Below are 26,477 nucleotides of genomic sequence, written 5' to 3' on the forward strand. Positions count from 1 at the left end.
CTACATCTGCAGAAATTTCGTTAACTGATTAATACGATAATTAAACGAATTATCTTATTACCCTTTAGTTTAACTATTCCAAAGAGTTAGTCGTTCGTTATATTCCAAAGAACCAGTGTTCTCGATTGATAAAACTTTTTTTTATCCTCCACGTAGTCAAACTACTTTTTAAATCGACTCACGAAACTTCTCGTAATTCCATTAGCCGATGGAAATTTTAGGCGAGAAATGAAATTTTTACGACGAAATTTTCATTTCCTGTTCGAATCTCTAGTGGAAGGAGGTCGAGGGTAGAAAATCCTCGATCACGCTGTAATTGAGGGCGTTGTAATTATCGCGAGACCTAGAATCGATATTTCGATAAGTGTACGATCTGTATACCTGATCTTTGGCTGAAATTCACCAGCTTTTACTTGTCTAATTAATAATCTGCAGTTAAAGGATAAACAGAGCTTCAAAGGGATTTACCGACAAAATCATTAATGCGCAATCGTATGCCAAGACTTGGCCAGATATAACGAGTGCTTCAAAATAATCCAACGAGTCAGAACAAATTCGTAAACTCTTTATAGCATTTCCTCCTTTATACTGATCCATAATGTACACGTACAAGTTAGATGTAAATACAGACAAACTGTAAATACATGCTAAATAAGCCGGAAAAATAAATAGACCGTAATCTGGTAGAAATTTGACTGGAAGTTGATGCGTACGAAGACAACAGAGAGAGAATAAGTAATTTTAAGGTTTAACACGCTATCGATCGGATTCATTTCATAACATTAAAACTGTTCTTTTTAATTGATCGTAGGATTGTGTATGTACTTTGGAACCTACGGAACATATCATAAATGTCAATTATTTGATATATTTTTATTTGTTTAAAAGCTTTTTATAGATATATCACCTATTTTTAGGAGGCTTATATCTTTGAATCTGTTCTCCTTTCAACTACCTTAACCAACAAACTGATATCAAAGTTAAAAGTCAACAAACATAGACTTGACAAGTTTTCCTACACGTGGTTAAAGTGTTTTATTTGAAAAATGTATTTCGCATGCATCGATCCAATAAGACGGAAGAAACCGAAAAACTTTGCTTGCGAGGACATCAACGATTTGAAAACACGTAAACGGTACAAATGATCCAGACTGGTGAACGGATCAGCATAGCTTTGCTCGGTTTATAGGTGAATCCCGATCGTGAATGTTTTGAAAGCCAGTTCCTGCGCGATATTACTCGTAAAGCCGTTTTTGGAAACGATATACAAGCTATACGGTTTCCGGAAACCCGTGAATCCTCCGATTCCTTTCACTGATCCCTGCGGAAGCAATAGGAATTTATTCCACCCGCGAGAAACACCGCCACCAAACTTCTGTAACTTTAGTCTTTGCGATTTAGTATTATCCACCGAACGTTTGCATCTTCGTAAGTACGTACACAGTGACTCGCGAGAAACTTATTTCGATGTTTAACTTTCATAGTAAACTTTCATGTATATATTAAGTGTGTTATGCGAAACATTTGGAAATTTCATCAACATTGTAATGTGACACAGCTGTGGTGATTGTATTCGGAAAATTTCCTTCGCTGTAAACCTGTATTTAGAACAAAATTTATATGCAACATAATCATTCGAATGCCATTTTCAACATCAAATAAATGTTAAATGATCCTACCTGTAAGAATTTGCACGAATGTCGAGATTGTCGCGATCAGGCGTAAAAAGCCGATCACGTTTCTCTCGGAAATTCCGACGCTAAGAGGGTTTCCTCGTATAAAGGAGAAGGAGAGTACAATATAAAAGGGCATAGGACACAGAGCACAATATAAGGAGGGAAACTGTTTGCGGGCTTTTGCGTAAAAGTGGAGCAAGGTGTCATAAATCGAACGAGCTGGCATACGGTGGTGACTTTAAATATATTCAAATACTTTAAATATATGTCGTGAGGAAATCAATACATCCCTTGGTAAATGGCAATGAACAATTATTGTGAACTCTATAAAATATGTACCTGCGCTGAATATCGTGTAACACCTATATATGTAATTTTCAGATTTGTTCCAAACTTTACAAATATAACCGCCATAACCCGTTCTTGTCGTACTGAAATTTCAAACTGTTTTATAACTTCAACCGTTGTATAGCGCGCACGGTAGATTCATAAAAAGTTTTCAAAAGCGTTCGAATACGATTGTGAGCCATTAAAGATTGAAACAAGAAAACGAAAAAGTGTCCAAAGATCGGAAAAATAACGAAGAAGAGGTCTACGAACGAGTTTTTACGAGGAAAACAGAACAGGATTATGGAAGGAAACGCGGAGAAGATTGGTATCGATGAATACAGCAGCTTTCGACCGGATCAAGGTTAATTTGCAATGCATAGAGGACGGACCGACGCGGCAACAAAAGCTTCGAAAGAAAGCACACCGTTTTATGGAAGTATGCAGGCCAGCTTCCGGACGATCATCTCGAGCAGAAACGATCCTTCTCTACAATTCTGTCGTTAATCCGTCGATTAGTCATCGATCGTAGAAACAATTGGAACCAGCTACACTCAGAGTCTCAACGAATTATCCTTCCGAACAGTTGACTTTCGATCGTACTGCAAGTAAGACGCTTTGAGTCCTGGTTCGAATGAAATTTAATTAGTCCAATTGTAAGCGGATTTAATGCTTCTCTGGAATCACTTCGGATTTGCATTGCCTGCCAGCGTCTCTAATTACACATAATCGTTTATTGACGTTTCTCGAGCCATTTGTACTAAATATGGCATTGAAATTGCTCATTAACCAACAATTTTGTTTTATCACGATAAATGAGAATTGCGGATAATAGACCGCAGATTTTTATTCATTTATGTCAAAAAAAAAGTTGCAAAAATGTGCAGAATATAGGATATCCAAAGTATAATACTCGTTATAGCTTTAACAGGTAAATTTCTATTTAAATTTTATTCCCTTAGTTGCGCCTGTAAAAATATAAATTTGCATAATTATCCATTATGATCTAATTACAAGATACTTGCATACATTAAAACAGCAGTAAGTTACGCAAAAGTGAGTGTTCAACAACAATACGAGTAACTGTAATAGATGGATCAAACAGTGATCGACTTTCTCCTGTTTCTATCAAACTATCCTTATTAAATCAAAAATTTTCTACGTCCTCCAGGAACCACTGAAATTATTTAAACAAACAGTTACCGTAACTTGGTAAATGCTTTTTTGAGAAGAAACAGAGTTATAAGGCAAAGATCAAAGATAAAGTCGAGGAGTTTGACAAGATATGAAAAGGAGACACGTTCGTAGATCTCGGTAAACGTGTTTGCACGTCACAGAAAAAACATCGAGCCCGTCGACGAAACAACTGGAAATGACGAGCTAAACCAATACGCGTCAAACTACCCTGGATGTTTTAATATTTTCATTGCAAACACTCGGAATTTCCCGCAACGAGACTAATGCTATTTTATTCTACGCTTTCGCGCTTAATGATTACGACTTTACTCGTTGTCCACTGTATATTTAATCCCATACACGCCAGTCCCTCATAATGATTCGAACAACTTCAAAGATTAGTCAATATTGTTTTAATAACTTAAATTTAATAACCTATAATATAGGATATTATACTTTTAACATAATATTTCCATTATAACACAAACTCGTCCTGCTTTTATCTTTATTTATAAATGCAATTAAATAGCTATATCATAGAATCACACAATGATTCCAACAACTTTTCTTTCCTTAAGAGACTAAGAAGAAATGTTTCTCGAAATTCCGTTGTCGGAATTTCACGATTTGTCATGTACATCCGCACAAAGGATCAAATGTCAAGATGATTTGTCTGACACGGTCTGATTAGACCGATCGATAACCGGACACGCAATTCTACACCCTTGACATCACTTCAAGGATCCTCGTATTAATCCCTCTGTGAAGGATTATAGATTCAATCGATGTTGACACACGTCTCGAATCGATATGGGTTACAAGCAGCTTGGTCCATTTCGTGGTCGAGCTTCAATCTCCACCGTGAGAGGAAAACAGGTTTCCTCGTCGAGTCGTTTAAATTTTAACTGAGGGTCTCGCAGTTGCAACCGTAAAATTTGTCCGAACAACGTTAATCCGTGATACGATGATATTAGGAAAGAATACACGATAATCAGAAATCAGGAATTCAACAGCATTAATAGCATATTGTTAGCAGATGCAGAGTAAATGCATTCTGCATGTTGATACATAGGAGCTACGCTAATGAAACATGGGATCGCTGTTTCAAACAGGATATCGATGTTCTCTTAGGAATTTCGTATTTCAAATATCGAAATGCTAACTAATCTTGATATGTTGTTTACACATGATGTAAGAATTTTACATCGTAAGTAGGTTTTTATACATTATGCATAAAATAGATCTGAACGAAACTATATGTTTAAGAACAAAATAGCAATAAAATAATAGTAATATTAATGCTGAGAAGAATTCCCTATTCCCTAAATTCTCCGTCTAAATTTTCGCGCGAGCCTTTCAAGGCTTCCCAGCTTCTCAATTATACTGCAGTCAACACGTGGCAAATCTCTGCGTACATAGCTCCATGCATGTCGATCCGCAGTTCATTCTAGGAATCTCTCTTCAGTCGCTATTGATACTTTAAACATAGTACGCACATTCTCGGTCCTCTATCGCCCGCCATTTACTCGAATTCTCATGCATGCCAATAATCTGTTAATTATAGCAAACAATCAAATCAAAACAGTGAAATTTAACTACACTGCGAAAGTCTATACATTTGTACGAAAATCACTGTCAACCAATCAAGTCAATCAAGTTGGTAATTCATCGGTGCTTTCCCATTGCAAAATTATAAATTTGATAATTTTGGTCCTTCTAAATGAGAAACTTCTGAAAATAATTTCCTATTGTTCGAATAAATTACGACTGGCCTAAAATCGATGCAGATAAATGAAATCTACGTATAGAGAACACGGCATTAATTTCAACGCCCGATACAAAATATACAAAATCGAAAGTAAGATATTGCGGTACTTGGAAGAAGAAACGAATCTCTATATAGATCGCATTTCTTTATTGCATTCATAAAAAGATTAATTTGCGTAAACATCCTCAATGTTGCCAAGATTTCTTACGAATAATACAATTGCAAATACCTGTACCAACATTCGATTCGACTTTGTCTGTACAGACAGTACATCAGTTTAGAATCTAAAGACACGTTAATTGAAGATCGAAAGGGCAAACAACCAGTTCCGAAGTAAATCGCAAAAGCCGCTGATTCGAAAGTCGCGCGTAAACATCGCATCGCATTTCCAAGTTCGTTTAATCCAAGCTTCTCTCGGGGCGAGCGCGTGTATTCATCGATCACCAGCCACGTGGATTTCCTTTCAACGGATGCAGCTAGGCTGCTAGACTGGCAGCAGATTGCGCGTTCCGTGGCCAACTGGTAGCTTGAAAACGGTAAAAAGTAAGGGAACGAGGGAAAGAGAAAGAGGGTGGCTGGAAGAGAGAAAGAGAGAGAGGAAGAGAGGAAAAGAGAGAGAGAAGGAGAAAGAAGGCTGTACCAGGGATTAGAGAATGAAGTATCGGAAAACCGGGACCACGATGCGCACCGGCCAATATTCGACCCGATAAGTCTTTTACATTTCCTGTCGTGGCTTCGTTACATGGTATGGCTTAGGATGAAAATGATTATTTACGCTATCGAGAACGGTGAGCCAGAACGTTCGCTTCATTGACACCGTAAATTCTTTTTACCCCATTTCTTTCAAATGTCACGGAACGTGGAAAGGAAGAAAGAAAGAAAGAAAGATAAAGGAACAGAGTTGTAACGTGACGTTGACTTTCGACTTGATGAAGAGATATAGGAAACATATGCTACAGAATCGAAAGAATATCTGTTTGCCGAGCTACGAATAGAACAGTTGCGATATTCCATTAGCGTAAGATAAACACGTCAAAAGCAGAGGCTACCGTTCGGATTTTTATTTGTTTTGTTTGCGTTTCAATTAACCTGCTGAATCGACAACGAGATCTTCCGGGTTCAGCGTAATAAATCACCGATTCTTTGCCAGTGGTAGGAATTCAGGACGGACTTACAATTAGCAAGCCACTCAAGTGCAATCGAGCGGATCGCGTCGATATTAATACCTGATCAAGCCGCTGGCACGAGCAATTGACATCCTCCCTCGCTCTGGTTATTCTGCCGGCTTTTTTCATCGCTCGGAAAGGGCTCATTCACAAGAGTCGATCCGTCTAAAAGAAATCAAATTCCTGGTTCGCTTTCAAAGACGAAAATACCGATAACCTGTGCGCGCTACACAGAAAAGAGGAACCATAGATATATCTAATTTCCTGTCAACTTGATATTCAAACGCGACGTAACTGCGAGACCGATTTTTCCTTCCGCTTCTTTTGTGTCCTTGTGCCATCCATAATCAAGCGTCGTTTCGTTATTACGGGAGGAAAAATGGTAGAAACATTCTTCGACCAGATCCATTTTATTACCTTTAAAAATTATATCGTCAGCACGTTTCGGCAATTCGTCCAACGACCGTTTCGTTCTCGTTGGTAGTATCGTTATAAACGCGTCGAACGAACCTTTATGAAAGCTTTTTTGTCCGAGACGGGGGTGGACACCGTACGCGGCGCGGCGGCGACACCGCGAAAAACACGGCAATAAAGAGGGAAGCCTCCTTTTTATCCTCGGTCGGAACTCATAAACGGGCCCGGGAAATAACCGACGATAGAAATATCGACGTTCCCCGTGGGGTCTGCGATACGATATTACATCGTCGGCCGACGCGTAATGTCAGCCCGTGTTTGAAAAATCGCCGCCCCCTCGGAATCAGCTGCGACTGCAAATCCACCGAATCGCTGCGTTCAACCGATCGTAATAATCAACGCGGGCTTTCTACTCGTCTAACTTCTGATTTTGCGATTTCTGCGGTTCCCATTTCCATTTCTATTTCCATTTCCCACAATGCTAACAAATGGGCTTATGAAACACGTGTCGATGTATTATGCAACTTTATGCACACTTCTGCTTAAAAGTCTGAGGTTGGTTATTATTTGTTTGATCAATTATTTAACTGATTAATTTATTAAATCCTGCCCTTCTCCTTAATTCTTCTTCTAGTTTATAGAGTTCTTTGTGTATCTTCTTCCTTTTTCTTCTTTTTATTTTTTCTTTTTTTTTTTGAATATCTCTTATTCGTACAGATTGTGGTAAACTGTAGGAAAATCGAATCTATTGAATAATTAGTGTTGGGACAATTTCGGAGTTGTTTTAATGATAATGGACCTCGAGTCAACAAGTAGAGGATGTTTAGGTAGAACAAGTATCATAGGACGTTAAATTATTCGCCTTTTTCAGCACTGCAGATCGTATTTTGGCTTCGAGTAAACATGCATTATTTGCGTACGGTTTTACGCGTTAAAAAGAGAGGATTTATTGGTCGATGCGCATTTGCTTGTATATATGTCGATTAACAAGATTAACAGTTTAATCGCAAAATTATACGCCGACGAAACTAATTCATTGTTTCGTTAACTGTATCATCGGCGTTGTATCTCTACCAAAGTAATACCATACAAAAATCATCCGCAAAGCTGTATGTATTATAAATTGTATATCAGTTAAGTTTCATATTACATTATCAATGATCACGTTTGCAACATCATATATGAATGTAAACCACACGTAATAAAAACAGTCTTAGCTTTCGAAATCAAAGATCTGCAATTCGAATCTCTATAGAAATTTACCAATTTTACTATACGTATAAACTTTTTAATGTTCGAATTTTCCTCCCGAGTTCCTTCCATTTCGTTTCTCACGATTTCTCACAAACAAAACGATATTTATATTCTCTCGAAATATTCCACTAAAATCCACAAAATAGCGAAAAGTTACAAATTTCACTAGGATAGGGTGTTGTTTTCTGTACCAAAAAAAAAAAAAAAAAAAAAAAAAAAGAATGAAGAGAAATATATTGCATCGCCACGTAGTAAAAATTGTTTAAACTAGAGTTTTTCATTCACCGCAAAAGGGCTACCCGCCCATATGTTATTGGTAATAGAAAAGTGATTAATTCCATCCTCGGTTACAGTTACCGATGCATAGAAATTTTTCGGTACGCAAACATCGATTCGCGGTAAATTATTACACGACGCAACACGGAACCATCCGTTATCTCGTTTCACTTGCTCGTTACCGTGTGATTAAAACATTTAATCGATGTTGTTTCCCATTGGGAGATCGTGATTAAAACCAGGGCAGGACAATTACAGCCCTTGCCGGATTCTCTCTGGCGCCTTTGTCACCTTGCTTGCCTCCATTATGCTCTAACTACAAGCTCCGTCGCTCAATCAATGACTGTGCTTGTCACAGGGCTCTTGGGGGTAAAATCTTCCCACTTGCATACAACACTCGCAGTCATGGACCAAACATGTTAGGAACTTCCATGTACTCTGTGATTCCTTTTGGAGGATACACCTACGACTGATTTGTTTGTAAAATGATGGAACGATACCGTTCAATTTCAATTGTGACGACTATTTCGACAAAACTGTTCAAACGTATTCAACTAAAAGAAATTAAATATGCTAAAGTATTCTTTCGCTTACCTAAAAGCAAAGAGACATATCCATCGATGGCCTCCGTTGAAAAACTAAATGAATATTTATCACAAAAAAAAAGAACGTATCGCTTTATCAAAGTCTTTTGAAAAGAAACTGAAAATTCACCTATTTGGCTATACTAACGACTCAAGAAGTGCTAAAAGAAGACAGCGTACTAGAGTTGACGAAGGAACATTTGAATTTTATCTTCCAGCGTTATCTCGTACGTTGTTTGAATTAATTTTGAGTCGTAACCTATTATCTCGTGGCTATAACGTAACCAAAATGGGTTGTGGTTCTCGAATAATTAAATTAACCAAAATGGGGTTCTAGAATGCCCAAATACGAGACAAGAAGCGTACCTAATGATAAATTTATGCTGTACCTCGTGTCGATATTATTCTGAAAGATTCATCTAGAATCAATTTTAAATAGATAGCGAACCTGGCTTATAGAAATTAAGACCGTACGGAAATCCATTGATCGTGCACCGGTGGGTCGCGTGAGAACTTCAATTCAACATTCCGGTAGTCGCGTGACGAGCTTAAAAATTCCACAACTGCATATTTCGATGAATATTCCAAAAGATATATGATACGTCAGGAATACGTAGAGTCACCTCGTATTTTTCAACTGCAATCCAAAGGCGAAACGTGGATGACATTCGCAGACAATTCGTTCGAAAAACCATAAATTTCCTCCTAATGCCTGTTCCTCTTTAAGAAACTTCTTTACGTTAACCAGTTACCTAGCGTTTCACTCCTGAAGAGCAAGTTATCCGTACATCAATCTCATCGAAACTCTCTGTTATTCAGTCAAGGTTCACGATTGAAACGAGTCCGCGGAGATGACGATCGAATGAGAATGTAGGCGCAATCGTCGGTTTACGAATTTCTCGCGGCAGGATCTTCTCGGACGTGGTTCGGTAAACCTGGTCTCGAGGCGTATTACGTTAAACAAACACATAGTTAACCGTGTACTTAGCAATCGGGCTATTTAAATGGCTGCAAGTGACTACCGGTGTTTGGCCAAGTCCGTCTGTTCTCGAAATTCAATCCTTGGCCATGCAAAGTTCACAATATCTCCGTAACGATTGAACCGAAACAGAGAGCAAGGGATGGAATGAAAGCGGTATGGTGTAGAAAATTTTGAGAAGGAAACCGGATTGTTGAAACTAAATGCAAACAGATAATTAAAGTTTTGAATTTAGTTGAAAGCAGCCAGGCTGAAAATCCTCCGGGAGAAAAATAGTATGGATTCGTCACGAGAAACGAAAACGAACCCCTCTAATATTCCCAGACTCAATTATGTCGGCAGATGAATCTAGAGAATGGGTTGCTTCCATATTCGGGAAAAAGAGTTACTTTCACGAGCTTAAAAAAAAAAGAAATTTTTTTGCTGCTTTTGAAAGCAAATTTTTCCTCCAAAACTCGAGCCTTCGCTATTTTCCTCTATACGATTCTCCCTTGTCGCATTCACGAACTCTTTTCGTTCACACTGTGTGTCACGTTTCTCCAACCACTACTACCCACCTCTGCCCGACTTTCCTTCGTTTTATTCCAATTCTTTCACAGTTTTTTCCGCACCTCTCTGTATTTTTCTCTTTCCACTTCTGCCTCTTACTTTTGGCTTTAATGTTTAACATCCACGTTAGGATGTTGGTTACAATTGTCCAAGAATCTTATTATCTATATTTTGAAACACGTTCGAAACTTAAATTCTTCAATATTTCATGGTTAACATAGAATCACGACACTAACCAATCGTGTTTTGCTTTTTGTTACAGATACCGGGAACAATCCACAGAAGAAGACGTCGTTGCAAACCGCAGAAGTAAGAGCGAAAAAAATCTCATTGTCGTTGTTTCCCCATCTGGATGAACGCGCATGACTTCGTGTTTGTGTCTCGACTAGATAGATTCTAACCGATGAAACTCCGAGAGGCAACGTATCCCAGAACGTGCACGGAATGTATCGTAAATCGTTTCTTATCGCTCCAACCTGCATCCTTTTTTGGGTATAATCCCATAAAGTACACCAAGTTAAATTTGAACGCTTTCGCGATAAGAAATATAGTCGTTTCGTCAAGCCATCTAATTACGATAGAAAAAGATATATTCCGGTTTTATGCCGTGCTCGTTAAGTTGTCTAGCTTTCGATGGAGAAGGTTGTAAATTTTAACCTCGATGGTAGACGGGAACGAGCTTTTTCTATTTTACTTTATGTTCTCCGTTCACGTAAGCGGCGCAAGAAGAAACTCGTAAAGTACACCAGAAATCGATAACTATTTCACCGTAAGGTGACAAGGTTCGTAAAGCACGAGGCGCGTCTAAAATGTTGCGAGTATATAAAAACCAGCGAAGGTTGTAAACGTTCAAAGGGAAACGGTCATTCTTGTCGTTCATTCAAAATTCGTGTTTTTCTTTTCTCTCGTAACAAAAACGGCCGAACGCATCGTTTCACACCGCGATTTCCCATTAATTTTTACGCGGTTGTACGATCGACTCTGGCTTATCGATAAACCATGAACAAATAAATAAATAGACATCCATTACCATTAAACAAATGTATCGCGTCCATCTGCAAAATAACTGGAACAAAAAAAGAAGAATATGAACTGAAATTGCGTTTCAATAGCAACCGATTGTCAAGATCCTGATAAAAGCGACCGTGTAACGTATGAAATTTACGATTTGCGATGGTCACTTCGCGTAAATAAATTGTGCGCATTCATTGCGGGACAGGGAAAAATGGAATAATTTGTAGCTGGCTAAGACGGAGCAATTAAACGAGCGAAATAAAATTAAATACAAAAATTATTATTTCCATTTTGGAATAACTCGCAATTTCCATAGGGCGTCCGCTGTTTCGTATACGCTGTGTATAGAAAATTCAGAGTTACCTATCATCCTTTGTTATAACGTAACAATTTTATACAACGTGCCGCGCAATTTCATTTTAGTACGCGTAAAGTTATTATAGGTGTATGAGACACTGGTTATATGACTAACGTATCAGAGTAGACTTCATTTAGCTGTATTGTACGACGTCAATCTCGTACGAAGAATCAGGTGCGCATCGCACACGTGTAACAATAACAGCGAACCGATATGCAAATTGATTATTTACGCAATATTGTTCGCTCAAAAACACAAAACTCGTCCGTTGACGAAATTCCTTTATCTGTAATAGTTTTCGAAATATTCCAGGAAATATATACCATCAATTTCAAAAGCTATTTTCACCATCAACACGGAAAACAATTGCCGATAAAAAGATATTTATATAAATAAGATACTTCCTCGAAAATTATCTTTTCCCCAAAAATTGTATCCATTAAATTTTATTTGGCACACTTTTCTTTTAAATTCTAAAACTGAAGAACTTGCCAAAGCTTACCTAAATCTAACTTATCTAACTTAAAAGAAATATTTCAACTACAAGCAACGTCTCGCGATAAAGTCAGTTAACTTCGAGCTACTTATCAAGAAATGCTAAAAGAATCCAGAACACGCCACCTGTTTCTCCATTTCAGGCTGCAAGCAGCCCTGAAAGAAGAAATGCGAGCGTGTCGAGCGTCACCCTGGAGGATGCGATTGGCCCTGACTCGCGAGGCGAGCGTGAGCGGGTGGAACGCACCGAGACCGAGCAGGTGGAGGAGGATTATGAGGGCGAGGACGAGTACGAGGACGAACTCAAGGCTGTAGCCGAGTCGCACGAGGCGATGTCGAGGGACGACACTAGGAATTCGAACGTGTCCACGGCAGCGTCCACTGGGTTGGTCGACGGGACGTCCTCCGGTTCCAAGAACTTTGACTCGCGGGAGGTGATCACCGTCAACAGTTCCGACGAGGATGTCGCATCGAACGAGGCAATCACCGATGAAATTATCGACAAGTATGACCAAGAGGTATGTGTATTTTCTCCCTTATTTTTTTTTCCTTTCGCCTCTTCTTTTATGTCCATTTGTGAAAAACCGTGTCTCCTAAAGTGTCCGCTTGTCTCGCTAGATAAAATCGTGCTGCTTTTCTCAAAAAGAAAAGTCGAAGCATTTTCAAGTGAACGTTTTTCTTTCGAGGATAGACAGTTACAGGGAAAAGAGCATTCGTTTCGAACGGCGATGTATTTTGAACAAGACTTTGCTTCCAGAATACAGTATATAAAATCGAGCAGACATAAACGACAGATTAAGCCGCGAGTTTCCAGAGTAAATTCGACACTCGTATACAAGTCGCGTGGATTGGGTATATATCCCGATGGGTATATTGAAATTTCACCAAGCTCTGGCAGATTGGACCATCTGGCGTAGCGCGATCGGAAAGCTTTCGTTCTGTCGGAGAGTAACCGAGCGGGGAATTTCAATTGATCGAGCGGCCACGCGACGCTAACGTTTCATGCGCGCTGTACCGATGACCTGGTTCCAGCAGAAACATTGTAGTCAAGCCTTGACCACTGTTTCGTTGGAACGCTTTGCCTCGGCAAACCCTGACCCGACGACGGCCCAACCCTGACCTACCTCCGGCCCATTTCTTACTTCGTTTCCGTGCTCTATTTACGATTAAGCTGGCTATTCGCCAGGATAACGTCGATTCCATGTTCGTGCTTGATCCTGCTGGCTGCGGTTACTCGACACGTTCGACTCCCTGGTCGATGAATTTCCGCTCTGCGATTCCACAGTCACGGTATGCTCGGTGAAAATGAAACGGAGAAGTCGTGCAGTTTGCGTAATGCGACAAACTTTAGCATACGGAAGCGCGATTCTTTCTCAACAATGCGTCCTGAACATTTCAATTTGAAATTCAACAGAAATCCAATGTATCGAAAACAAACTACAATTTCCTTTCAATAAATGAAGCTGCGCTGTGTTCTAATGACAGTTCGATTTAACAAGATCTAAGCTTCGATTTAACAAGATCTAAGCTTCGATTTAACAAGATCTTAGCTTCGATTTATTGAGGAAACAGAAAACAACTCGATTTATACGTGGCTTGAGATAGAAAGCAAAGAAACGGACAAGAAGCGATAAAAAGAAGGCGATATAAGTTGAAAAAAGACTCGATTTGAACGCGATTCTAGCGCAACGGCGATCGTGCTGTCGTCTAATGTTTATCGGGAGACGTATGGGCGGACCGGTTTCGTCCGACTATCGGAAAGTACTTTGCATCGACAAAGGTCCGAGCTGTTTCGCGATTGGAAAGCCATTTGTAACGTCTTAAGAGGACACTTGAAATTTTAAAAGGGTCATGGTATCTGTCTTCGGCTTTCCCCAGCCAGGTTTCGCGCAATTTCTTTCGACGACAACAACAGCTACGCTTTTATCGCATTTACGCTATTTCCCTATTTTCGTCTTTATTTCTCTCGAAACTCGTCGAAACGAAACGAAACAAAACGAAATTAGAATTTCATTTGAGATATCGAATAAAGTCGATCGATTAACCGTTCGTAATCGGTGTAATTTTACTCGGGGAAAACCTGTATTAATAACATTATTCCAAGTTGATAATCGAATCATCCAATCAGGCAGTTGCACAATTCGCGAATGCCGAGTACTCACGAAACTTTCGACTACATTCTGAAAATAGTACCTTCGGCAAACTTGGTCACGATCGAATTGTATTAGCTTGCTGCATACAAAATGTCATTTTCATGCATATTTTTAACGATGAATTGATTTACTTGTTTCATATTTATAAGAATTCTTATTAATTACAGAATTCAGATATTCTTGAAATGGAACTGCTACAGTCTTCTTCTCGTTATAGTTTTTTTTAAATAATTTATATACGTTGAAACGGATATCGATACATTTACTAAATACTTTTCCGTGCGTTCGAAGAAAATTTTAGAATATCTGCAGTCATCTCCCTAGTGTCAGTCGGTAGTTACGCGTCGAATAGTTTCCTAAATTCTACTCGTACGTTCTTCTTCGGTACGACGATGGCAACGTTGGCAGGTAATAGTGTCGTACATCCTACTTTCCTGTAAGTTCTATTTTCTACCTGAAGACAGAATACTCTTTGCTTCTATTTATTACGATAGCGGTGACGCGATCCATTCTTTACGAGAATCTGCTGCGTCACTGGGAGGAATTGCAATTTTCAAATTTCCCATAAATTCGTAGGAATTCACATTCTAGGAATAATCTCGTTTCCCGATATTACCAAGGAACGATGTCTATGATTATTCTCTATTTCTTTCCATTATTTTAATATTCCCAAGAATACCAAAAGTGAATATGCATTTTGTGTGATTTCAGGTGGCCGAACTGCTAAAGTACAAGAAGGAACGGAACTCTAACCACAGCGAGGGTAACCGCATGAAAACAAAGCGTGTTCCGACCGTAAAAAAGGAACTCAGCACGCAGAAAGAAATCCTGATCGGAAGTAACGAGACGCAGGTGCCGAAGAGTCTAGTGCCACCAGATGATCCAGTGAATCGTTTGAGCGAGGAAACAGACACGATTCAACGAAGAAACGTCGGATCTAACGAGGTGAGCCAAATTGTCACTTTGTATAACGTAGACACGTTCTCCTTAGGTTGCGATTAAACGTTAGAAACGAATAATTGAACGGCAAAATTTTACGAAAGTTAAGTTCAGTTTAACACTGAAATCGATTGGACCCCTTTCATTCAATGACAATGCAACAAATTTATAAAGCTTACATTTTGTCCTTACCTGTATCTTTTTATTGTCTTTATATTTTTGACTATTAATCAGAACGTTAGTTCGTCAGCAAACGAATACAGTGTAACTACAGCCTTTATTTCGTAAACCAGTGAACTTTTATGAATAACAAGGATGCCGAATATTGCACTTCGCTTTGTCGCCAAGTTTCAGGCGGAAAGTTTCCTTCCTCCTTTTATCGAGACGGGTTTTTAAGAAATTAAACGTGAAGAAGGATTTAGAACGAGATCGAAGCCGAAGATATTAATGGACCCTCCTTCGAAAGCGTCCTTTGAAGTAGCTTCGAATCGGAAAAGTGACGTCAGATTTCAAAGCTCTTTTGCCAAAGAAACTGGAATTTCCCTGTTATATTTTGACGACAGTTAATGCACTTGGTATTGAAAGATTTCTACAAAGTCTACTTCTCTTTTTTACTTTCAGCCGGTGGAGTGGGAGGATCTAGGATATTCGGAGAGATCGAATGGAAAAAGTGAAATCGTGGAACACAATCGATACTCGGGATCCAAAGCGAATAGCCCAAAGAAGTTAGACAAGAGGCAAGAAACAGTTTTGAAGGACCTAAAATCCTATTTGTTGACGGAATACGCGAACGAAGAGGAGCAACGCCAGAAACTTCGGGAACTGGGGGTGAGTTTAGTCGAAAGTTTCTGTGTTAATAATTAATCCTTTAATAATTGATAGCCAGAACACGTTGATTCTTTGGTATCTCCACTTTTTCTTTTTCAACGAATCTTTGTTTAATAAAAGATTATTCTTCATACTTTACTGTTGATAATAAGATCAAACTTACTGAAGATTTATCTATTACGATATATTCCAATACATCAAAGAGTTATACTTCTAAATTTTAAACAATCTTCAACTGTCGCAATCTCATCGTTGCTGCACGCGTCTAACGCTTACGGCATACCTCTCCTTAACATACTACGCGCTTTCATATTCTAATATATCTTAATGGTTTATGCAAACTAAATCTACTTATCGCTTCAAAAAGAAAAATAATCGAATGGAAAGCAACGGAAGCTCCTAACAAAATTGCATAATAGAAGTGATGGAAATTGATTTATACCATTCCAACGGGATAGCACGTGTAACGTGAACAGATTTTAAGCTCGAACGGGACGGGGAATTCGAGCGTACAGGGCGGAAGCGTTGAAACCGAATAAACAGGCGTGGAACGAAGTGCGAGGAAAATGGAGAGGAAATATTCATCGATGGCCGTTCGGCGTCGTCGATCTCAAAGGGCTGCGCGTATCCGCAATCGATAAATAATCCGGCCTGCGAGCCGTTAGGCACCATGTTCCCAGGCCAATAACGGCGAGTGGCTTTGTTCGTACTCAAAGCGTCTTTTCAGCTACCTGCGGCCGGACTTTGATCCCATCGCGATCATTCAAATAGACAACCCACCCTCGACCACCATCCATCCCCTCTTGCATCGCTAACTGTCCTCAGAACGAAACAGCTGTCTTCTTCATAACGAACGTCGCTGCAACTCATCATTTTCCTCTTACTTTAGGTTTTAGATGAACCTGTTCGGGCAAACCTCGCGATCCGCCGCAAAGATTGCATTTCAAACTTTAAATTACCTGACGTCCCGGCGAATCAAACAGTTTACAATTACGTCGTCGAGTCTTTTGAAAAATGATTCACCTTTCTGTACGGTGAAGCCTCGGACTAGTGAAATCTTCTTCTACTGAGCGGAGATTAAATTTTAAATTACGAAAGTATATACGTCGTTTCTAATTTGTTCTCCAAATGATCGCAGGGAAAATTAGTTTTAGACTTAAGATAGTTTCTCAAATGAGCAATCTTGCAGTTCCCTTCTCTCTCCTCTTTTGTTCTTTCTCTGTCTTTTCTTTTCTTTCTTTTTGGAAAACGTGCACATAGGTGCATTTATTCGTAGAAAGAAACGTGCCGCGAATCATGTCAGATACAAATGAGAAAGTTGTCGCGAAACGATCGGGGTAGAGGAAATAAAACGCGGCACGATGATAAATGCCAGTCCCGCTTTCAAGCCGGTTAACCATCGGCAAGTTTTCTTTTATCGTGCAGATACAATGTCCTGTTTTCTTTCCCGTTGCGCGAGATACACGCCGAGGCTATTTGTTCTTGTCGCACGCACAAAAGACAACGATCCTCCGCTGCTTTCGAAAATGGAAGGGAATCACGACCTCGAGGACGTGTCCTTTCTCTGCTTGCAGTGCGCCATTCTGCGGAAACCTCGTCGGAAATAATAATTGTTTTCGTGTGGAAGCTGCTATCTTTTTCGCGGATAAACTAGCAGTGCAATTCTTTCAATTGATTTAACACATTAAAAATGCCAACTGATTAACTCCATTTTTTATAAAGTCATCAATTTCACATTATTTAAGTGCATCTCAAAAAAGAAATCTCATTACGTAAATTTATTTATCATAAGGAGGTAGAATAAACAATTGTAATTGTTGTTCTTATAATTTGTAACCGGTGGTTCGTCAAATTTCGCCAATAATATTATTTCAATTGGAGTAATTAAAGAGATACGATACATGCGTCGGTAGTAGCGAAAATGTTATTAACCGAAAGAATTATTCGATAATGAAATTAGCGCCATTTGTAGTACTTGCTCGTCCTCTCCATTCCTCTCCATCGTGCCAAGATAAATGAATGACACAGCCACAAAGAATTCACCGGTTCTCTTCTTACACGATTGGCATGTTCCACTTGTAACGGAAGAACAGCGACAAGGATGGTATTTCTCATGCACAAAAGCTCTAAAATAGTCAGGAAGAAATTAAGTTTCTTTGAGACAGCGCGCCGAGTTAGAGAATCGGCAGGGTCTCCGTTTCATCGTTGTCATCTGTCCGACTCTGGCACAAAGAATACATCCTCCCGACTAATTCAATATTCTTAAAGCGACTCCTTCGCCACCGTGCTGCGATTACTGCGACAATTGGATCCACGAACGAGAGCCGAGCTTTTGTCGTGCCTCTTTGGTGGAATTTGAACATCCTCGTAAAAATCTCTCGCTTTCTCTTTATTTCAAAGAGAAACCCTCCTGTAATCGCTGTGTTTCGGAAAATTCTATTTGCTCTCGTTCCTTAACTTCGTAATTAACTTTTATATTGTTTCTAAAGTCAACGGTTCACAAAGGAGCGTCCAAAAGGGACGCTCGGTGATTCTAAAGAGCCTTAGTTATAAATCTCTTATCAAACAATCTTTCGATACAATAATTGTTGGGAATAAAACGATATCCGGTTAAAGTTGAAGCGCGGCCACTAAGGACAGGCATATTTTTTCTGATCTGCAAGTCAAATCGAGGTGATACGAAAGGAGAGACAATTCAATCATTGAGAAACATTTCACGCTCGCTACCAAATTGAAATTAAGTAATATCAAACATCTATTGTATAAATCGGATCCTCACATAGAATAATATGACGTATTGCGTTACTTTCATTCGCCAGCGCGTTTCTTCCTCTAACGAAATTATCTAACTTATGAACGATTCTAAGAAAATTCTAAAAATAATTTTACACGATGAGACGCAATACCATTTAAAAAATAAAAGCAGAATCCTCGTCTAACATAATCATGGACTACCAGCATTCCATAGGGAAGATAACGAATAAGAAAGTAGAAGGCAATTCGAGCTGAAAGGCGCGCCTCTGCAGATTGCGTGCATTCTTCCGTCGTTGTAAGGATGTCTCGCGCTCTTGCCCGCTATTATCACGGCAGATACCTGGTGCACTTATCGTGGAGGTGCGTGGATCGCACAAAGAGCGGCATTCTCACGGATAATTCAATATGCTTCGCGCAAACCATCGCAGTAGCAGTCGTAGTAGCAGCCGTTCTCGACTGTCACCGCCGTTGGAATCAACAACAGAAGGAGAAGCTCCGACGATCTTCGTTCACGGAATAGGACTTAGAACAGCTAAAAATGGTATGGATATATGTCGAGCTTTATTAGAGAAAAGCGAGGAAAGGAAAATATATCTGATTTTATTAAAGAATTCAGTGAAAATCAAAGTACGATGAAGAGAGAAAAGAAATATGTTTTAGCGTGATAAGGGAAGAAAGGGATGCAGAGAATTCTATAAAAGAGATAAAACCGACATTTGGCTCTGGGGGATACTGATAAAGCGGTGCAAATGAAAATCCATATGATTTTTGTCAAAGACAGCCTGTGAGACTCGAGTTCGCATAAGTTTCTATTTCACAAAGGGACGAGAAGTAGGAACATCTGTGTAGAAGCGAACGGCTCACTGGTTTGTTATTGAAAGAAAAAAGACTGGGGCACAGAGATCTTGCGAACGATGGAAATGGAGAGAATATCACATTAATTTTCACTAACTCTGAGGAAATCCCGTGTGCCACAGTGTCAATTTTACCAATAAATGAGAAAAGTTTAATTTAACTCCTTCCCATCTTCGATTCTGTAATTACATCATCCACATATCCTATCAAAAAGCTAGCAATTATTCGGATATGTTTAAGCCCTTTGATAATATAATAAAATTCAGAATGAACTATTTAGAGAATAATCTTCACGATTTTCTGATTTTTATAGAAATCACGTAATACAGCGTTACGTATAACATTTAAACCGTGTAATTTATAGTATCTATCTAACTATATTCAATAACTTGTCCAAGTCTCGTCACGAAAGGATAAATTCATTCCTCGTATACTTCTAACGACCATAATATGTAAAAGCCTATAGACGTGATGCACTTGCGTAAATAAAATACTTGTTGTAGCTGCGACCCAATAGAGGCGGCGATCACGAAACGGAGCTGTTAATCTTAATTCCCGTGATTTACGATTATCGCCACCGGTTGGAGATATTCGACACGAAATACCAGGGAGGAGTTTCGAGCGGAAATTACGAAGCACGGCATCCGGAAGAGCACGACAGTGGCCGTCCCTTCTGGCGACACCGTCGAAAACGTTTATCGACCACGTGAGACAATCTCCCCAGAGGATCGATCTACACTCTCCTTTGTCCACGATTTCGTTCGTCCCCCTTTCGGCTTCCGATCGTTTTCGTTACTCTCTTTTTGCCCGGAATTTTCGAGAGTGCGCAACGAGAGGACGCGTAACGAGTCCGTGGAATCCTCCGACGGAAATTACGAGGGACGCCAGAGCGGAAGTCGAGTCCCTCGTGTCGTTGCTCCGTCCACGATACTCGAATTTTTTCTACAGGCGCAAAATTAGTCCATCTCCGTATAACCATTAATTTGGAAAATATAGCAAACCAAGGCACGCTCTAATTTTTCATTAATATATTGCACGACATGACTGTGAAACCATTCCAACATTTTTTGTTCTTATAGATACAATAGCTTATGAAAGTCTTCGAAAGCTTACAGAAACTTTTCATGAATATATTATGCGCAATACGAAATATTTTGAATTTTCATTAGCTATTGTCATGCTTATATCGATAAAGTTTCGGATGAATCTAAATATGTACGTGGAAGCTACAACATATGCAATATGCAAGTATGTTTTGACAATTTTAGAGCGGTTTCGTAATTATCAGACGTAGTATACGATCATGCTATGTAGTATACAATCGTACCAGAAATCAAGAATATGAAACGAGTCTAACTTAAACAAACAGATGAATTTTCTTGTTTTCTCATTTCTCTATTCGAACAGTTAAAATGCGCATTTCGAAAGAAGAACAACTTTGAAATTAAGAAATTCTTCGAAAAGTTCAGCGAGTTAGACAACGTTTCGACATGAAAGGAAGCAAAATAACACTTGTGCTGTAAATCACGATTCAGGTTTGTGATTTCACATTGAACAGGATCCAGAAAAGGCAGGAGAGCCGTGGATCCGAATGAAGAGAGCAGCGTGGCGCGCAACGAGCGCTCACGACTCCGTCGAGTCGTTAATGATCGTTGAGCGACGAGAATTTCCGGCGGCGAGCGGTGCGTGCATATTTTGCAAAACACGTTCGAGTGGAAAAGCGAGAGGGGAAAACATGTTTCCACGGGGAACCGAGAAAAATTCTCTCTTGGTCGAGTCACGGTTTAGAAACTACCAACGTTCAACAACTTCATCAACGAGTTCTATTTTGTCTGTACGAGTTTGCTAGTCTCGATGTCTGTTAATACGCAAAGGTACAGTCACGCAAGAGTAGCATAAATTAAAATCTAAAAGTCGTGTAAGAAAAAGTGTATGGAGAAAATACGTTTAAGATGTTTCCTGTTAGTTATTTTATTATGATTTCTTTATCTAAGATTGCGTGCATACTCTCATTCCCAAGTACCAGAATATCGAATGGTGGCATACGAAAAAATTGAGGAAAATCATCAAGGAAACGATTAAACAATCAGAATGTGGTGTTCATGCAAGGTTTACCCAGTATATATACACAGGAAAAATTTGCTGAAACTAATTGCAGGGGTTGCAGTAATGTAATGTAGTACACTAATTACGTATTGATTTTCATGTATACATGTAAAATTGTACGAGTAATATGCATTTGTTCTTATGTACGCATGCAAGATTTATACAGTATGAGATCTATTTAGTATTAGATATTATTTCCATAGAATTATTGAATGTTAACAAATTTGAATGTACAAACATAACAAGGATTTGTTGAAACTATTTGCATAAATTAAACTAGCGATGTTCCACTTTCAACAATTGTCTATCCTAAATTCTATTTAAAAAATTTAAGGTGAATTAAATAGAAAAGCCCAAGAAAACCATTTATACCATGTAAAAAAGAAGACACGACAGATATAGACGACAAAACTAATAATTTAATATAACGTTCATGATTACCCTAACATTTACGAACAAGAGCGCATGCATCTTTATGCCTGCTAGTCTACGTCTATTACTTTCTCTTTCATATTCTAGAGTTGATGGGATAATTTAATTATCGTTGCATTGTTGGGTAGGCTCGAGAAGACGCGCTGGTGGAGAACTTGTTGGAACTTTTGGTGAAGATAGCTGAGAATCCAAGCCGATGGGAGCGGGTGCAGAAACTGCTTGGTAAGTAACGCTTTGGGTGTCTCGAGGGCAAGAAGCTGAAAAGCACCTAGGCGAAGGAATTCCGCGGCAGAATAGTTTGAAATTGGTATTTGGGTGAATAGCTCGGTCCTCGTTAACCCTTCATCGAAGAGGCACACCTGCATCGACGATCGTCGTTAGCCCTTACAAGCTTCCAACGAAGATTCGCGAGTGTAGCGAAATTCAGTTGTTTGCACGATCACGAGTAGCGTTAAAGCAAAGCGGAAGTGATTCGAATCGGTTCATCGATTGAATGTTTACTCGTGAGGCGACAAGGGACGATGATCGGGCAAGTTTCGCAACAAAGTTGCGTCTCGAGACTTTATTACAAACGTGCTCGTGGTCTCCCGAAGAAGAAGAAACCTGTTGCGACTCTCGATGAACTTCCCCGGTTAATTATCGTTTAAGACGCGTCTTGTATCTAGCAACAGGGAATAAGGGTAAAGGAGTTGTGTCGTCAATGAGACCATTGAAATGTGAGATGAGTGATTGCCAAACTTTATCATGATCGTTTATCATGTATCGTTTATCAAGGATTGTCGTTCGTTAGCTATGTAAACAAAAGTCATGTAAAAAGATATTATCTTCTTGACAAATTCAATTAATTTCATTTCCTTCTATAGAAATATATGTCAATACTTCTTGTATCATTTAGTGGTAGTAGAAGATTTGTAGATTTGTAATCGGTATGATACAAGTATCTCTACAACCAAAGTATCTCTACCAAAGCAACGAAGATGAAGAGAAAGATACATCGAATCTTAACTTCATGTAATGTATATGAAATTTATAAGAAGTAATTCTATGTGTAAAAGCCACAGTTTTTGACTATGATAGTTCTAGATAGCCCTAAGTTACACGGTTATAGCTGATAACAAAAATAGACGTAAGATCAATCCACTTTCTCGAAAGAAATTAAAACGCAAAGAAGCTAAGCTCTGCTCTCTATTCGTGCGACACGAAGTCTCATAATATGATAGGTCTATTTCGTGCTTCGTTCGTGGTATTCAATTTTAGAATAAAAATAGAGGACTATCCTTCTGTAAGAAGCCATTCCCAAGTAAATAGATTTCAGTAAAAACAGTTGCAAGGTGTTCTCGTCCAGTTAAGCTATTAAAAGGAAAAAGTTGTCGCAAAAGGGAAGATCCTCGCTACTAATCGCGTTCGAGTCGACCAAGGAGAATCCAATAAAGTCTCACAATAGCTCGATTAGACGAAATAGTGTTTGCATTATTGCCCGGTGTAATTGCCTCCCGACAATTAGTCGATCTGTATAACGTGGAAATCAATGTAATTCGCCCGCGGGAAATCCTCTCCGTTTGGATTTTCCCTTTTCTCTTCGTCCGCTTCCACCGACTCTTTTTCACCCACCGCTACACCCCCGAGTCTCACTCATTCGATTACTTCCTGGCACGCGAACAATACGTTAACCCATTTCACGCCACGATGTACTCTTGCCATTTCGCGTTGCTTCGACGAGATTACCCGGAAACAAAGGGAATGAATTCGAATGAAGTCGAATTGAACCGTGAATGGATTTTCTTGACCGTACCGAGTCAATGCCATTTGTGGAACAAATTTTTCACAACTGGTACTATAGAAACAAGCAGAACGAATTGTAGGATGCTGAACTTTTGTCAGTTACAAACAAAAGAAATAGTTTATAATTTTCAACATTAGAAACGTAATTTATGAACGTAAAAGAATTTTATTTAAACACATCGAATCGTCTACGGTAAAATTAAAACAGCGCAGCTTCTTATCCGATGAATAGATTTCAAGATAAAAATTCCTAAGTGAAGTATAAAAGTGGACAAAAAGGACAGAATTCGGAGCTTAAACCATTTCGAAACCGGCAAAACAACCCCTAATTTCACATGCACTACACGAGTAACGACCCATAATCAAGTGCAGTTTCTTCTCAAATACTAGTTTAATTATAATTATCAATTCATATGTAGCCGATATTAAAAAGCTACAACTCAAACACTTCCAACGTAATTTACTCGAATCACCGTATGCCATGCTCTATGGCTTCTTTTTCCACAAAGCTTCTCAACTTTTTCAAATATATATTTAAACGAAATTCAACAATTCCTGTCGCCTTATCAAAGGGAGAGAGCGAAGAGATTTAAAAACGGATTAGAGTCAAAAAGTTCCGGCGGTTTCTTTCGAAATGACCGTATACAAAATCTGTCTCTTAATTTCCTAAATAACGCGTGACGCATGGTGGGGCAGTGTATACGGAGACAGTGAATAATCCAGGAACAAGTTAGTCCGTGCATCGGAGCCAGGGCAAGCAGTAGGTAAAGCGCTTTGCGCGCGAAACCATCTTAATCTCCATTACAGGAACAATGCCGCTTTAATAATGGCCATTTGCTCGCGCTGATGGATGAGCGCCGCCTGCGGGAGAACTCGGTTCGAGTGGACGTATCGCGATGTGCTTTTTATGAGAAATAAATCGACGTTGCTCGACGCTGCTCGCCTCTGCAGATGGAAAACCTACCTACGCGAATATACCGCGTGTTCTGGAGACAAAATTTTCCTACCGCGAAGATCGTTTGACCATATTTTACATTCATACCTTAAACCTTTACATATAGCTAACGTCAATGATATTAAAATTTTTATCGACTTCGAGATGCTAGAATCGTTTATCAGCAACTGACGTTTCAGCCTTTGAAATAAGATACTTTATGACTACTTCCCTCTACAAATAGTTATAATCTTGCAGCTGTGCTATACTTTTCCCTACAAAATAAATATTTGTTTGTATGTTAGCGTAATCCATAAATATCTATGAGTGAACGTTCGTAGAAAGCTGTATCTCAAAACCGCTTATTGATTATCGTACTTCGCTTTAGCATTTTTTGCGTTTGAAGGGAACGATTTATAGGAAGATACGCGTAATTAAAGGATTAAACTTAGCCATTTTAATCGAAGAAACCTGCAAACCGTAAAAATGACGTTATTTTGCTTCTATCGACAGCAAACACCGAGAACGAGCTGAAACTGTCTAGAAACGAGTTGGATCCAGCAGCGAAACGCAGCTACGAGTCCACTTCGACTCTATTTCCAACCACTTCGGAATCCTCAAACGACTCGAGGAAGTCGCGGAAGAAGTTGAAGAAGAAGAAGAAACCGAAGCATCGTTTCTCCACGACCACCTTAACATCTATACCAGCAACGCCTCCGTTGTTGACCACCACTGAGACGCCCTGGCAGACGACGCCGGTTCACTGGCGTCTGGTAGCAGAAAGACTCTTTGGTCCACCCTGGCAACAAGATCTGCAGGGTGAAACCGAAAAAACCACAAGTCCGCGTTACTCTATTCCACAGAGTTCCAGAAGCTTGCCTTCCATCAGAGAGTTGATCGAACAGAACAAGTCGAAAAGCAACACCAAGTCTTTCCCTTTCGATAGAAATCCAATTCTAGCGAACGAAGTTGGTGAACTTGGCAATCAAAGGCAGATGCGGTTTAGCAAGATTGGAACTCGTCAGCCTAGTCACGTTCAGCCGCATAGGGAGTTCACAAACGTGTACGACAGGCCTACAGGTGGGTTCCAAGGTTAAATCAGGCCATTTTTGCGCGTTTCTTTACAGAGCGATGGAAAATAATGTTTCGCGATGCAACGTTCAACCTTTTCACATTCTACGTCGTCTATACAAAGAGGCGGCGCGTCGCGTTTATTTTATTTTCCATGTTACAATTTAGAATTAAACAATTTTTAACATTTAGCGAATCTTATTTTCACACAGTGGACAAAATTCTTCGACAAGTAGAAATTAATTAACTATAAATATATCTGTTATCAATTTTTTGTAAATTGGTCTCAAACTTTAATGCATTACGTCTTCATTATAAAACTATTCGAAAAAATCACTCCTTATTATCGATAATGAATAAAAAAACAAGTTTCTCACAGGTTACTAGAAAATTCAAAGTATTAAAATTTATAAACGTGGCAGAATCACTTACGCCAGATTCCATTCGACGAATTGCATTTTTCGATTCAACGTCCAAGATCTTCGGTGGTCTTTTGCATCGCTCTGTATCAACAAATCTTCCAGACAGTTTGCAAACTAGTAAGCAAAGTCGATTTCATCGCATTCTAAACAAAAAGTTTCGAATAC

At 39.2% G+C, this 26,477-nt stretch overlaps 2 protein-coding genes across 4 annotated transcripts in view; one reads left to right on the plus strand and one right to left on the minus strand.

Moving 5' to 3' along the window:
- LOC132912792 (centrosomal and chromosomal factor-like) overlaps positions 1 to 10,247 on the minus strand; it is a 216,481-nt gene extending 206,234 nt beyond the window's left edge. The window contains exon 1 of the mRNA XM_060970537.1: positions 10,232 to 10,247. The gene's annotated coding sequence lies outside the window, so the exon portion shown is untranslated. The remainder of the gene's footprint in view (positions 1 to 10,231) is intronic.
- Positions 1 to 26,477, plus strand: part of LOC132912767 (uncharacterized) — a 169,005-nt gene that overhangs the window by 134,673 nt on the left and 7,855 nt on the right. For all 3 annotated transcript variants that reach the window (XM_060970480.1, XM_060970481.1, XM_060970482.1), the window contains 6 exons: positions 10,432 to 10,478; positions 12,180 to 12,554; positions 14,901 to 15,134; positions 15,750 to 15,956; positions 22,232 to 22,325; positions 25,333 to 25,899. In XM_060970480.1, the coding sequence (XP_060826463.1) occupies positions 10,432 to 10,478; positions 12,180 to 12,554; positions 14,901 to 15,134; positions 15,750 to 15,956; positions 22,232 to 22,325; positions 25,333 to 25,899 (1,524 nt within the window). The remainder of the gene's footprint in view (positions 1 to 10,431; positions 10,479 to 12,179; positions 12,555 to 14,900; positions 15,135 to 15,749; positions 15,957 to 22,231; positions 22,326 to 25,332; positions 25,900 to 26,477) is intronic.

The sequence above is a fragment of the Bombus pascuorum genome, chromosome 12, assembly GCF_905332965.1.
Source record: "Bombus pascuorum chromosome 12, iyBomPasc1.1, whole genome shotgun sequence".
NCBI classification, from domain to species: Eukaryota; Metazoa; Arthropoda; class Insecta; order Hymenoptera; family Apidae; genus Bombus; species Bombus pascuorum.